Source organism: Hyperolius riggenbachi, chromosome 1 (genome assembly GCF_040937935.1).
Source record: "Hyperolius riggenbachi isolate aHypRig1 chromosome 1, aHypRig1.pri, whole genome shotgun sequence".
In the NCBI taxonomy this organism is placed as follows: Eukaryota; Metazoa; Chordata; class Amphibia; order Anura; family Hyperoliidae; genus Hyperolius; species Hyperolius riggenbachi.
In genome coordinates this window covers 476,256,589-476,272,621 of record NC_090646.1, presented here as the reverse complement: position 1 = coordinate 476,272,621, position 16,033 = coordinate 476,256,589, and the positions used below count along the sequence as shown (strand labels likewise).

The following is a 16,033-nucleotide window of genomic DNA, read 5'->3' as shown; positions in this document are numbered from 1 at the left end:
AAATGGCATCATCCTGATTCAAAACTTCTTGCTTTTAATTAGTAGTGTGGTTATAACCCTATCCTCCATATCCTTTTAATGGTCTTTTTTATTAAAACATATTTCTGATTTCTAATTATTAAGAGTTAAAGCGATACCTATATATAATGACTGTCATGAATTCCATTTTTTACCAGTGTCATAGTGTTTGTGTAGTGCTCACTAAATAAAGTTGTGTACAGAAAAAAAAATCTAAACCCATCAGATGACTGTCACGTGAAGACGAGACCTTTGTTTGCAGTTTGCGTACATGTGACCAAAGTAACTCCACCACGGCGCAAGCGTAGTATAGAATCCGCGCGGGTCTGTCTACTGCGCATGCGTGATGCGCAGCCGCAGTGAGTAGTGCGTCAGCAGACGGTAGAAGCAGCAGCAACAGACGAGTGTGCTGGAGATAGGTGGGAGCGAGGGTCATGGCGGATGGAGAGCGCTCCCCTCTCCTTGCGGATCTCGGGGATGGAGGTGGTCTAGGAGGAGTGGTGGGTCCTGGAGCACCATCTCCAGTCTCTGTTCCCACTGCTCCTCCGTACGGTCCCGGTCCCACCCTCAACAACAAACCGCAAGGTAAGCTTCTCCCCGCCATAAAATTGCTGTATGGTGAGCTAGCTATGCCACGCCCTTCATACTGAATATGTAATATTTTGTGTGTCTCGTCTGCATCTGCAACCACGCTCGTGATAGGCGGGGCTTGGGAAAGGGAGTTGTGATTGGCTAGCAAGGGAAATGAAGAGAAGGTGAGTGTGGAACCACATCAAACAAGGGGCGTGGTGTGCTTATGCTCTAAGCATGTATTAATATTGTATACATGTGTATAGCATTGATTATTTTCTCAGAACATTCAGAGTACACTGAATAACTCGTGTCACTAACAGTCCATTAGAGGAACTATTAATCTCACTCCTACCTGAATAATCAAGTATTCCTATTGCAGTCTAGGACAAATGTGAGGGGAAGCCATGTAACTGTATGTTTCTGGGTATATAGGAGAGCAACAAATCATGCTGTTGGGGCTGTTTGATTTGGTACAAGAGAATATTTTCTTGGTGCTGGCCTATAAAAAAAAAAAAAAAAAGGGGGACCCAATAGGAAACATCATGGGGAAACTGTGCTAATGTGATTTGGTGGACAGCATTATGGATAGGTTGTACTAATCACTAATGTATACTCCCACACTATTTGGCCAATTATAATGCTTCAAGCTGTAGAGGGTGCTGTGATTGGTGAAATGTTCCCTGTGAAGTTTCCCGCTGGGTCACTTCAAGTGCCTATTTGTCCTCCTTACAGCATTCGGCATGAAGCGTGTTACATTAACATATGGAGGTAAGTAAACTATGCAAAAACTGCGTATGTGCCTAGTTTATATATCTGCATGTGTGCACAACAGACACGGGCACAGGATGCAGTGACTCTGCCATTTTATTAGGCAAGACATTCCAATACGTATACCAAGTACTTCCTGTTGTAAGTAGCATCGCTTTAGGTTGCACGCACTTATATTTGTCGAGCGTGCTTCAAAATGGTGTATAATTTTTTTCCAAGCTCATGGCTGGTTAGTGTACTGGCTGAGGGCTCAAACGTTAATGTAGGTGACCATGGTATGGAATCTTGGCTGGGGCCAGTAAACTAACCAATAAGGAGCAATTGGGCAAAGCTTCCTAGTGCTCCAGTGTGGCTTACCAGGCACTCGCTAAAATTTAGTTCACACTGCAAATCGACTAGTGATTGCAATTTTTCATAGCAATTTGTAAAGAAATGAGTGTTTTTGCACATTACTTCAAGCAGAATCAGTTTGAAAAATGCTACATACATGTACAGTGTATCCCGTTCCGCCGTGTAGGGCTCCATTTGGCCGGCGTTCCTCGCACACTAGGCCTCGACTAATATTAGTCATGACCCTTGCTCTGGCTGCACACTGTCCGCGCTCCTGGCAGCTCTGCTTCCCTGCGATCTCGCCAACAGCAATCTGAGAAGTGCATGCAAAGCCATGCTTCCCAGACACTGTACAGCAGGGGATACATAAATTAATATAAGTGAATACTGTTTTTATTGCAAAATTGTCATCACAGATGTCCTTTAATTTTCATTTGGGGCTCTTTTTTATGTATGATTTATTTGGATTGACACCCAGCAACCTCAAGTTCTCCTTGAGCCCAATGGTGTATTCTTGGGGTGCTCAAACTGTGTGTTGAGATTTAGAATCTAGGACATAGATTAAGGAAGTGAAGGTGGGCTTTTTTTGCGCGTTCTTTTCAGTGATTTTCTGCGCGTTCGTTTTTGTAAGTGCTTTCGCTTCCGTCTTTTGATCCTGAAAAAAGAAATACAATGTATTTTGTAAAAAAACACTCACGCAATTGCTTGCGTGAGTGGTTTTGCATTTTTTCTATACCTTCCATTGAGGCAAATTGCCTCAAAAAATGGCCCAAGCACTGCTTTTCAAAGCGGATCGCAAACAAACCGCTCTGATATGAACTCTCTCATAGAGAATCATTGCACAAGCACTTTCAGGGCGATTTTGAAAATCGCTGTGCTTAAAATTTTACAAGAACGCCTGATTTGAACAAGGCCTTAGTTTGTTTCTACTAAAATTGCAAATGCATACATTTTTTGCTGTGTGATTCTGTGTTTTTGTAGAGTTCTTGCATCCTTTGCAGTTACACTGAGTGGTAAGGCTAACTCCCTAAACTGCAGCAAGTAGCACTTTTTTTTTTTTTTTTTTTTTTTTTTTAATGCAGAGAATCAGAATGTACTAGTGGACACAGCATACCACGATTTTCATTATATTTTCTTACAATTTCCAAAACGCAGTAGTTTGGAAAACTGCATCAAAATGCATGTAGAGGAAACTAGACTTATTACTGTAATAATGCATTTGCGTGTGATTGTTAGTCCAATACTGTATTGTAGTATAAGAAACAGCTTTGTTATGTGGCTAGCAAAGGGTTGGAGAATAAAATCCTGCATATTGTTATATTAAATACAAATGTGTTCTCTCATCATCTGGTCTATAGTTTAACTTAGCACATCAAGATTTTGTATTGATTTTTGTAAGGAAGGAACAGAAAGCAGTGTGAAGCGGTTCAATTTAGAGAAGGCCCTGGAAATATTGCCAGAACATAAAAGCTGCCAGCAGACATATATTTTTATTTATGTGGGTTGTGACTCATGTGCGGCATGTAAAGTTGTGCAATGCAGCGCTGTCTTGTGACTTTATAACCATTTGCAAGGATATTGAATTTTTTTTTAATGGAATTTTGTAAAGGGACAAGTTGGTTATTTGATTATAGGTTGTGTGTTCATGTGATTTATAAATATGTTATCTAATATAGTCTAATGAATATACTAGCCTGGGGTGGATAAAATATATAATAACTTTCAGATCGCTCAGAGGTACTTGCAAGCATTTCTAGGTGCATTGCATTTTAAGTATTACCCATTTTAAGGGATCCCATGAGGATTAATCTGCTTGGTGCCTTGTTGGATTATAGGGAGGACAAATTAATAAGTAACTCAGAAGGAATTTTTGTGGAGCCAGTTGTACTAGATTGTGGCAGTTGGAAAACCCATTATTTCCCACAGTGCAACGAGTTTCACTGACAGCAAACAGAGACTGGATTGGGGCAGAGGATGGAGTGAAAGTGTTTAAGCAGGCTGAACTCATACCATTGCATACAATTGGACACATGCACATCACAGGGATGGAACAACCACGACAAAGGGGGCTAGGTGCAGCAGTTGGAGGGGAGGCAGTCAGAGCACCTCATGGCCAGCCTTAGTGAAACATGGGAATAATCGGAATCAGAATTTATTTCGCCAAGTACAACGGGGGTTGTACCCGGAATTATTTTTGGCTCATACAGGGTCGGAGATGGTACAACACGTGCATGCAATTCAACACATACAATTAGGTACAGTGGTACAAGTAAGCAAATACCTAAATACACATATAGCCCATACTGTAGTGAAGGACGCTTGGGGAAAACTGGAGTGCTGTGTGAGGGGAGCAGCCTGCCAACTACTGACGGCGCTCGCTCGCTCCACAACAGCTCCAGATGCCCCGCAGTGTGTCCTGGAAAGGAGTGGATAGAGAAAGAGAGAAAGGATAGCAAGAGAAGAACCAAGGCAAGGAGAGAGAGACAGAGGCAGGGACCTTATGGGGCTGCAGATTAAAAAAGAACACCCCTGGGTCCGACAATCAGTCCAATTGGTGTGCAGGGATCTCCCGAGGCAGCGGCAGTGAAGGATCCCTCGATGGAGAAATGGGCCAAAAATCCGTATGGATGGTGGTTGCAGGCAGAGTGGACCCCGTGCTCCCAGCAGCTGAAACCCACAGAGCCAGGACTGTAGAAGAGAGAACCAAGCTCTCCAGGGCCCAAGGGGATCCAGGGCTGCCATGTGGACAAGAAGGATGGCTTCTCCCACGTGCAGTGAGAGGCTGGGGGCAGCAGCGGAGGACCAGCTGTGACCCACCTCTGTGCAGCGACCTGGATCCTCCGGCAGCGCTTGCTGGCTGTGAGCGGTGTGGGAACAGCTGTGCGTTCCCCCCTTGCGTCCTGGTCTCCATAGCGGCAGCTTCCTGGTCTATATGGCAGCGGCTTCAGGGGACGGCTGTGGACGCTGGTAACCACCTAATGGAGCCGTCCTGGATGATGCTGGGAGCTGTTCTGGGTTACACGCTGCGGTGCCTGGTGGAGTCAGCGCGGGTGATCCGGAGGTGGTGGCGGCCGATCCGTCGCTGTCCTGGATGATGCTGGGAGCTGTTCTGGGTGACACACTGCGTCGCCTGGTGGAGTCAGCGCGGATGATCCGGAGGTGGCGGCGGCCGATCCATGCCGCCTCTCCCATGCCTGCACGTGGTCCCCGTCCTCACGCCGACCCGCAGGCTGCGATCCGTGGCCGGTTCAGAGCAGGATCAGCCGTGCCCATGTCTCTCGCCTCCCACCTCAGCAAGAGCGAGCTCAGAGGTGAGTGTAGGCAGAGATATTGCCTTAAAAAAGCAGAAAAGGCCGGAGCCCTGTGGCCGTGGCGTCCGGGTCCGGCGCCATCTTGTCAAGGTTGACAAGGTCAATTTAGTCAATAAGTCATAAGGCTCATACATGCACAACCAAAACCACGTCAAACCGTTTACACGACTTGAATTTTCCGGGCACCAACCATCTAAACAACCATCTCATTGACATACTGGGAGCACAAGCGAAATTACGGACATGCAAAACAAGTACGTTGTACACATGTGGCCAACGGATTACAAGTGGGAACACAGCCTAAATCTCCAAAGACGATTAGACACAAATGAGGGGGAATTAAACACAAACTAAACTCTCTAAATACATACAGGGTGCATTTCTCGGTTTTCTTTCTGTCTTGTGCAAGAGTCCAGGTCCACTTTAAGTATGTGAGTTGTAAAGTATATTTTATAGCCTAGAAGTGGTTAAAGTGACATGCCTTTTATCAACACATATTCCATTCTTGTGTTCTCTTTATCTCTGCAGCTCTTGTCCTGATTGCTAGTTAAACACAGCGTTTGCAACTATTTGGTTTTCGCATTAAATATTTGCTTCCCCCCCCCACCCCTCGTTTATTTTATCTTTTTCTCCTTGTTTTTTGTTTCAGCCCTTCCGGCGTTCCCACCAGGTCATGGCTCTGTGTTGCCAGGTGAAGACCCCCCACCTTATTCCCCCCTGACAAGTCCAGAGAGCGGCTCTGCTCCCATGATAACATGCAGGGTGTGCCAGTCTCTGATCAATGTGGAAGGGAAAATGCACCAACATGTGGTGAAGTGTGGAGTCTGCAATGAGGCCACGGTATGTAGCTAAGCTCACATCTGAATTCCTAGCAAGTGTGCTTAATAAAGAAAGTTTAAATGCATGATTGCTTCCAGCCAGTAAGAGTGCCTTATCTTTTCTTGATATCCGATGTATGTAATATCAGGCTTTGCTCCTTGGCACATTACTTTTAGGACCCGTTAACACTGCAGAAATAAAACCACAATGTTTTTGGGAATGCAGGAAAATACAAAATTGGACAGTGAATAAATCCAATGTTATTAATGGTATGCATTCACACTGTCAATCTTAAAGGGGAACTTCAGCCTAACCAAACATACTGTCATCAAGTTACATTAGTTATGTTAATTAGAATAGATAGGTAATATAATCTCTTACCCACCCTGTTCTAAAAGAACAGGCAAATGTTTGTGATTCATGGGGGCTGCCATCTTTGTCATGGGGGCAGCCATCTTTTTGGTTGAAAGGAGGTGACAAGGAGCAGGAGACACAGTTCCAACTATCCTGTGTCCTGATTACCCCTCCTAGCTGCACACGCTAGGCTTCAAATGTCAAATTCAAAATGTAAAAAAAAAATAAATAAATAAAAAAAAAAAAAAAATAATGCACCAAAACAGCAGAACGAGAACAACAAAATCAGAAATCCCATCATGCTTTGCACAGCATCAGGGGAAAAAAGCCCGGGCAGTTTTCTTCTGTGCAGCTAAAAATTAGGTTTGTATAAGAGAAACAAAGTTCTGATGCTGTGAAACTGTTAAAGAAACACCAGGCCTTTTCAGTGCTGCTGAGTCGATTTTTAGTCCGGAGGTTCACTTTAAAGCGAATGCTATGCTCACGGACTGGACTGTAAAAAGCAAAGTCCTGACCTGCTGCATTTTTCCACACGTATCTTGATTGCACCACATATCTGTCACAGTGGAAGCCTATGGGAAGGGACTGTCTGTACCCATTAGGCTGATCACTACATGCAAAATGCCAACTCGCCTGTCCAGTGCATTTGGTTCCGCTGCCACCTCTATGAATGTCTGTAGAGAATTGTGAATTTTGGCTAGTGAAAAATGTCACAAGTGCTATATTTTAACTGTGTTTTAGCTGGTTTCCTGAAGTTTTGCTTTTATTTGACCCAAGCAGGGTTTCTAATGCCCATAAGCTAACACTGCAGTTTATGTGCAGTCGCCATAGGGTGCAAATATTTATCTGAAATCTTTACTGAGCACCTAGGGAACTTCAGAGTGCTCAGGTGAGGCGTGAGCAGAGGCACAGTGTTATAGAATGCCACCTTCCCTCTTCCTGCTGTCCACAAACCAGTGACAATACAGATGTTGGCTGTCAGAGGACGTGTGGATAGGAGGAAGCGGTAAAGCTTGGCTGCAGATTAGAGATGGTCAATTCTCTATGAAAGGGAATTCATGAAGATGATTTCATTAAATTGATTCATTTATACTTCTTTGACTGGTCACGTGCTTCTCTGTGAATTTCCCTTGCAGGTGAAATTCTTCTGGTATGACGTAAAGATGATCACCTTTTGCCAGAAGTAATGGCCTCTATTCAGTGTAGGCCTGAGATTTGAGGCCTTTTGAGTGATATGATTTGGAGTACAACACTAGTAACCTGAAAGCACCTTGCAGTATAAGCAATCGAGCTGCTGAGTTAATGTATAACTGCTGAGAAACCTGACAGATCCACTTCAGACTAAAAAGGACTTTTATGCTCCGAAGCAGGCTATAGGGAAAGCTTTCTGCGAGGTAGTAATCTATCTAATAGCTGTTCATTATTCTCCACAGCCTATCAAGAATGCCCCTCAGGGGAAGAAGTATGTGCGTTGCCCCTGCAACTGCCTGCTGATTTGTAAAGTCACCTCCCAGAGGATAGCCTGTCCTAGGCCATATTGGTAAGACTAAGGGCAGCTGTAAACATGAACCTTATGTAGTAGACTGGTAAACGGCTATTGCTCTCAACGGACTATCCCATAGACACTAACGAGCAGTTTATTTGAATGGGAACCTGCAACAAGCCATATTTATTTCCTTTCAAACAATACCAGTTGCCAGTCAGTTCTGCCTATCATTCTGGCTGCAGTAGTGTCTGAATCACACACCTGATACAAGCATGCAGCTAGTCTTGACAGATTTTTGTCAAAAACGCCTGATCTGCATGCTTGTTCAGGGTCTATGGCTAAACGTATTAGAAGCAGCGGATCTGCAGGACAGCTAGGTAACTGGTATTGTTTAAAGTTAAATATGACAGCCTCATTATGCCTCTCACTCCAGGCTTCAGTTAAACCAGAATAAGGTCCCTGTTTTAGCAAACATCAGTGGGTAGCTTTCTATAGTGTGTTTTCACCTTTTGTTGTGAAATTCCTAGCTAAAAAATGTTCCCCCTTCCACCAAACCACTGCTTCCATAAAGTGGTAGAGATGTTACCTCCATGGGCATCTCCTTACAGACTAAAGTGTGTAGCTTATTCAGGGGCCCAGCACCCATCCAAATGCTGTGATCTTCCAGAAGCCGTATGGCAGTGCATGCATTTATATACAGGTAGTCCCCGGTTAACGAACGAGATAGGGACTGTAGGTTGGTTCTTAACCTGAATCTGTTCTTAAGTCAGAACATTGTGCCATCTCTGTCCCCTGTACCTCCTCTGTGCCCCCCTTTGCCTCCAGTGTCCCCCTCTGTGTCACCTCTGCCCTCTGTACCTGCTTTTATAAGCAATTTTAAAGTTTAAAAGCAATATTTTCTTTGATTTATTTATTTTTTTTAATCGATTTTCTCAAACTACAAGTCCAATTTGAAATATTTTTTTTATGACTTGCTCCCATGGTAACACAGAATCCATGCTGTTCGTATCGGTGGGTCGTTTGTAAGCCGGGGACTACCTGTATACCACTTCCTCTGACTGGACTTGTACACATTGCTGCATGTGTGGAGTGTCTGTATTGACATTAGAATTGCATGTATAAACCTCATTCTTAAGGTCTTTTTAAAATGACTCCCATGATACACAATATTTACAGTGGTACTAAATACCATGCCGTGTTTAGCAGTATTTCAAAGCAGATTGTTGTATAAAAAATAAATTATAGGTTGACTGCAGTAACTGACATCAATACGTTGATACTTTTGTTGAAGACCTCCGACTGTTTTATTTTAGCAGTTGTCTTTAGTGTATGTATGCTAATAAAATGCATCTTACAGGATTAAAGATTAACACTTGTGTCTTGTCACCAGTAAAAGAATCATTAACTTGGGCCCTGTCCACGCCGGTCCTCTCAGCCCAGAGCCGCAGCCTGTTGGAGTACGAGTCATCTGTGGACATTGCAAAAACAATTTCCTGGTATGGATAATTCATAAGATGATTATGTAATGGAGTTGACCTGATAGAACTGTAACTTTCATATACTGACAATGCTTTTACCATGCAAGACTGGAAGATGCAAGTTGTGGATATTTTGTATGGAATTCTGAGGACATGGGCATGCTGCTAATTTTTCCTTTGTCTAGTCTTCTGGTAGCCAACGCTGTATTTTAATTTTAAAGTGTACCTGAGCCAAAGCTCGGGTACAAAATGACATGCTTGCCTAAGAGGAGGGAAGCTTCTGGATCCTAACAAGCCTTCCCACAGTTGAGATACAAAAGTGACATGAATGTCTGATTGATAAGAGATTACTGTTCACGGTATATATGTTAGCTTCTTTTAGTACTGGATGTTCTATGATAGTTCATTACAACACTGGCAGTTATAATTCAAAATAACACATTTGTTTATTCCCATCGAAAACGGACCATGAAATGCTGCTAATCACAACACTAGTGGTTATTTTAGTAAACATGTTTTTTCATTCTCATGGGCAACTGACCATGAGAATTTAGCTATCTCCAATGCTAGTCAAAATATGAGATGTTGTGCGCAAGTTCTCACATAAGCAACAATAGTCAGACGTGTTCTATGACGCTTCTAAAGCACGTTGTGATCACGCAATCATGTGCCTTGTCTGCACAGGCACAATAATACAAGCGTGTGGTGATCATGCATCCTTATCTGCACAGGTGCATGGATGAAACCTGTTCTACGCCTGCGCAGACATTGAATTCTGTCTATATAAAGGAGGGAAAATACTTTCGAGTTGGGACTCTTGAAGAACAAGCAGACATGCCGTCTGTTTGTGTTGCCAGCCAGGTATTTTCCCCTCTGAGGTCCCCCGATCTTCTCTGGGTGATGTTACAATACTGGTAATATTGGTACTCACTAATTACTCAAATACAATTTAACTATGATATTGCAAGCCTAGATGATTATTATAACAGGATTGTAGCTCAATAAATATTATTAAACCTTTCCTCATGTTTTGCTGCAATTCATTTTACCCACTACGGTGGTGAGCGACGTTAGAGGGTTTAAAAACCCTTCCCGTGAGGCAAAAGAGTGTCCTCCAGTGTTCTGTTGCCGCTTGCAGACCCTCCAAAAATTACTGACAGTTGGTAATCTGACTGCACTCCCTGCGTTCATTACGATCCTGAGAACATAGGGAGTGCGGATAGAGTAGTGGCACTAGCTTTCCCTCAGGCTTTTTGCCTCGGTAGTCCTTTAACCACTTGAGCACCGTAGGCTTACACCCACCCCTAGTGACCAGGCTATTTTTTGCTATTTAGACCACTGCAGCTTTAAGGCTTCACTGCACAGGCGTACAACTCAGCACACAAGTGATTTCTCCCCCCCCCCCCCCTTTTCTGCCCACCAACAGACCTTTCTGTTGGTGAGCTCTGATTGCTCCTGCACTTTTTGTTTGTTTTTATATAAATATTTCCTTTTTTGTTTAATGAATTCTACCTTTTTTTTTTTTTTTTTTACCCCGTCCTCCCTCCCCCCAGCAGCCAATCAGCGAGATCGGCTGTCATAGGCTTCATTCAAGCAGAGATGCGCATGCATGATCTGCAAAACCCCGCCCCAGGACTTGGCGCCAATTGGTGTTAGGCGGTCCTGGGGCTGCCGCCGCAATCGCGCCCATTGACTTGATGCGGTTGTAGGGAAGTTGAGCTGGAAATAAAAATATGAAACGCTGTTGTATGCTTCTAAGGTTCTAATTACCATTAGTTCTACACATACATTATAATAAGTTTATTTTCTGTTCAGGTATGCTTTAAACTCAAAATAAGAATATGGGACCCCAGTGAAAATTTAATTTAGGATAACTCATACATATACAATTATTTCCTAAATGTATTTTTTTTTCTTCAGGTTTCCTTTTTTAATTAAGTGAAAGTAAACCTGTTAACTCAGTTGGTCACTTTCTTTTATAAGTTACAGTGTGACCAATCTATTGGCGCAGAGGTGAAAATACATGGATCTATAACTGGTTTAACCTCCCTAGCGGTATTGACAGATATACACATCAATACAAAATATGCTGTGAATAGTTATGACGCGCATACACGCACGTCAGTACTCTCCTGCACTGTATTCCAGACCCTTGCTTGACACATTTTGGCAAGTTACAGGGAAAAAAGCTATGAAAATTAATTTGATCACCTTTTGCACAGTAATCCTGGGGAAATTGAACCTCCCTGGCGGTCTGGTCATGTGAGAGATGGCACTTTCACCAGCGACAGAGCACCTAGGAGGAGGGGGGTTAAAGAGGACCTCCAATTAAAAATAATAAAATAGAAAGGGCTTCATTTTACAATAGATATTTATAAATAATTTAGTCAGTGTTTGCCCATTGTAAAATCTTTCCTCTCCCTGAATTACATTCTGACATTTATCACATGGTGACATTTTTACTGCTGGCAGGTAATGTCACTGGAGGGAGATGCTGCTTGCTTTTTTTTTTTTTTTGCAGTTGGAAACAGCTGTACACAGCTGTTATTTCCCACAATGCAACAAGGCTCCCACAGTGTGATGTCAGAACCATGGTCCTGACATCACACTGTGGGAGGGATTTCACCACAATATCAGCCATACCGAGCCCCCTGATGGTCTGTTTGTGAAAAGGAATAGATTTCTCATAGGAAAAAGGGGGTATCAGCTATTGATTGGGATGAAGATCAATTCTTGGTTACGGTTTCTCTTTAAGCTGGGTTGCATGTGGCTGGATCCTGGGGAAGGCAAGTTGTTCGCCCCTCCACTGTGCACTTTGCTCATGGCCCCACCCACCGGTTTCTCTGAGTTGTGGCTCAGGGTTACCGCATTTGGCACTTTTAATTAACCCTGAGCCACACTCTGTATTACCTCCGGGGAGGTTAAGCAAAAAGTAAAAGACAGCCTCTTTTTTGTTTGTTTTTTGCCTGGTAAATATCAATCTGTTGGACATGAATGTTCACTTTTACAGCCTAAAGTCACATTGTTCTTATGTGCATAGCAGGAATTGCATAAATTAGCATTCAGGTGGGAGGCTTCGGTTGGACGTAATCGTTGATTACATCTTTTACAGGGACCGCCGCGTATAGGCATCTCCCACACAGTCCCCTCACCTGTCAACAGCATCTTGGAAGCTGCAAAAAAGAAATTTAAAATCACAAACACTGGTTCGCACGACAGCCAGGGACCCCAGTCTCTCTCACTGGCCAAGGGGCCCTAAACCACCCCGAAGCCCCTGGCCAGTGAGAGAGACTGGGGTCACTGGCTGTCGTGCGAACCAGTGTTTGTGATTTTAAATTTCTTCTTTGCAGCTTCCAAGATGCTGTTGACAGGTGAGGGGACTGTGTGGGAGATGCCTACACGCGGCGGTCCCTGTAAAAGATGTAATTGATTACGTCCAACCGAAGCCTCCCACCTGAATGCTAATTTATGCAATTCCTGCTAGATTTGGTATGGCAGGCAAAGGGTGTATGACCGTACACCTGATTGACTGACTGGCGCCTGCTGACCAGATAAAGGTAGGAAATTGCTTGAACTGGTAGTGAGCAATTGTGTGTGTTGCAGTTAGCATTCAGTTTAGAGGCAATGGGGGTGAAGTCCCTGGAGGTGAGAGGACCAGGGTTCGCCTGCATTTCCCTCTAGGTATCGCATGGTGGTTTAGGGGCCCCTGGACAGTGAGAGAGAGACTGGGCCCCTGGCTGTCGTGCGAACCAGTGTTTGTGCATAAAGGAAAGCCTGCACTCTAATTCTGTACATTGCCTAGTAACATTACTCTTTCAGACTTGGCGTGAAGTCCCATGAGTCTGGCACTTGTTAGTTTTTAATTTTCTCTTCTCTGGACCTTCAACAACCTTTTCAGCCACAGCCCACTCTTGATGTAGTCAAGTAGATTGTTTCGAGCAAGCATATAACCAACCTGTCCTTGGCCATTTTATACAGTCCTTTCCCTACCTCTTCATCACCTTCCAGTATTAGTTTGAGAACCATAAAGACTTGCGCATGCCGATTTAGAGCACATTGCTTATGCCTAATGACAGGAAAAGCTTTATTTGTGAGTTTTATACCAGAATCTGCTTGAGTATTTAACAGACTAATGCTGCTGTCTATGGCTTAGCTACACAAGTGGCATGGGTTTTTTTCCATAGCTAAGCTATCATTTTTCTGTATTTGATATTGTATCTGTTCTGGATTTCTGCGTTGGCATCACTAAAGGTCATTTTCAACTCTTTGTTTTTCAGTGGACAGATTTTTCAGACCGGACGCTGGCCCGTTGCCCGCACTGCCGGAAGGTGTAAGTGGCAGGGAATGGCTTGCTTGTTAAGTGTGAGGAGGGATGTTGGCATGCGATGTGTGTTGCTTACTGGTATTTATTTATATTTTTCTTAGCTCTTCTATTGGACTGCGGTATCCACGAAGGAGATGTGTCTGCTGCTCCTTAATTGGAGTTTTTTTTGTTTTGGCTGCTGCTGGATTAGTGGTGAGCATTTTTGCATTCATATATTTTGATAGGTTTGCATACTGTATCTAGCGAGAAGCACAAGAAGAAAAAATAGGTTGTAATTATGGTAGCATGGATTATTTTAAACCTATAATGGCCGAAAACTGAGAAATTATGAATTTTCCCATTTTTTTTTTTTCTAATTAATCCTGTTAAAATGCATTTATAAAAAAATAATTCTTAGCAAAATGTACCACCCAAAGAAAGCCTATTTAGTGATGGAAAAAAACAAGATATAGATCAATAAATTGTGATAAGTAGTGATAAAGTTATTAGCGAATGAATGGGAGGTGAAAATTGCTCTGATACATAAGGTGAAAAATCCCCGCGGGCTGAAATGGTTAAAACTCGTCTGGCTTCATTTCTCATTAAACTAATCCCTGACTTCTCCAATCCTTCCAGTAGCCAGCTTGGCTCTGCTGTGCTGAGAAATAGGAAAGCAGCGGCTGCAGCAGTCACATGACTGCCTCAGAAATATATTTAGGGTTATTTTTAGGGATTTAAATACAACTTATGTTACTGCATGGAGCTAGAAAAAAAAGTTGTTTAATTAAATTAGCAAAATGAAGCTAGACCATTAAACGGCTATTTTTACAATTCTAATGTCTTGGTATTTGTTTTGCTTTTCAGGGAGGCACTTGGACATTGGCACGCACATATGGTGGAATCTACGCTGCTTGGGCGATATTGCTGCTGTTTGCACTGATTTGTATGGGGCGTGCCATTTACTGGGCATGCATGCGAGTCAGTCACCCCATCCAGAGTTTCTCATGAGCCTGTTCAGACCTGCCTCCTCCAGCTCCCCCCATGGTGGCCAGAATGGAAGTAACCTCTCGAAGGCACAGGGCAGAGTCACTGTAGTGGCCATAGACTAGCAGAATGATATTTTTTTTTTTTTTTTTTGCTGCCTTTGTAAGCAGCGCTCAGAATGACTCCACTAATCTTAATTCACCTGCTAATGGTTACTCTTGCCCTTGATTAACCTCTTCACCGCCAGGGCTTGCAAGGAAATGCAGGATCCTGGAGCTGCGGAGGGGTTGACAACGCTTAATTTCACAATTTTGAAGTGGGCTTTAGGGAAAGTGAGTAATCCTGATCATGCTGCAGGCTGCCTGTGCCATGTAGCAGATGTAGGGTAATGTTTACATTAAGGAGGAGCAGGGGCATCGGATGTGTCACTGGGGTACATAAGTCATATAAGGAGTTAAGGCAGAGGAAGCCAGGATGGTGAGCCAGCCTGGGAGGATGTTTTTCGTCTTTGTGTCATATCCTCCTATTTGTTGCACCTTAAAAAAATGTTTGTTTTCTGGGGAGTGGCAGAATTTTTGTTCTTGTCTTTTACCCCATACCTGAAAGGGAATACTTCCCTTTCAGCCTTTCCAGAGAGGCCTTCAGAACACTATCTCTCATTATGACCAGGATCTGGCAGGGCAAATTATCACGTCGCTTTTTTCCTACACCCAATAATAAACCAGCTGCATTAGACAATAACTTCCATGGTTACGGTAAATAGTTCTAGGAGGAACACATTTACTCACAGTTCTTATAATATTTCTTGTCCATTCATTTACCTGACGGCGTTTCTACAGCAGCAATCCATACCACTGAAGCAGATCATTGTGCTTGTAGGTTGCCAATGGAATGCCAGAGCACTGCAGTATCTTCTCATGGTGGAACTCAGACCACTTCTTGCTTCAGTCATAACCAGCCATGGCGAAATAATTAGGCCGATATTGAAATCTATGTTTTGATTTGCCGTTATTCTCTTTTACCCATTGAGGAATAAACAAATGTTTTATGTTACTACCTCTAGGACACTACATAGAGCCACATGTGATCTTCATTAGATTGTGGTGCTTTAGAAGCCTCTTATGTTTTTGTTTTATTAACCTTCTGCTTAAGGAGGGCATTATTTTAAGAGGGGGGGGGGAGGGGACAAATGCCCTTGATCATTGAAGTGGAGATTTGGGGGGGAGGGATATAAAATCATTGTAACTAATGAGGGGGATGAAATCCATAGTGACTCCTGCAGGGTCCAATCTGTTTTTATCTGTGCAGCTGAGTTGTAAATAATTGTATTTTTTCTTCGTTGCTGCTGTGCTTCCTTCAGATTTTATTTCATTTAAAAAATATAGATGGTTTTTGTTCTCCTTCTTATGTTGTCTGTGTGTAGCATTGTTCCTTGACTAACCAAACCAAACATTAAAGAAAGAAATGACATTTGGATTTTAATTATGTATTTACAGGACAATCTTTTAATGGAAGAGAACGTGCAAATAAATTGATAAGAACTAATGCTTTAGAACTAATTTTATACAGAGATGCTCTATATCTTCCTAAATACATCACTGCATACTGC

At 43.0% G+C, this 16,033-nt stretch overlaps 1 protein-coding gene across 1 annotated transcript; it reads left to right on the top strand.

The window, feature by feature from the left end:
• Positions 1–359: 359 nt before the first annotated feature.
• PIP4P1 (phosphatidylinositol-4,5-bisphosphate 4-phosphatase 1) lies at positions 360–15,596 on the top strand. The gene is made up of 7 exons (XM_068241317.1): positions 360–603; positions 5,650–5,840; positions 7,607–7,713; positions 9,050–9,155; positions 13,415–13,467; positions 13,563–13,653; positions 14,305–15,596. Exons 1-7 carry the CDS (start codon positions 453–455, stop codon positions 14,446–14,448), a joined length of 843 nt encoding a protein of 280 aa, XP_068097418.1. The 5' UTR covers positions 360–452; the 3' UTR covers positions 14,449–15,596.
• The last annotated feature ends 437 nt before the right edge of the window (positions 15,597–16,033 follow it).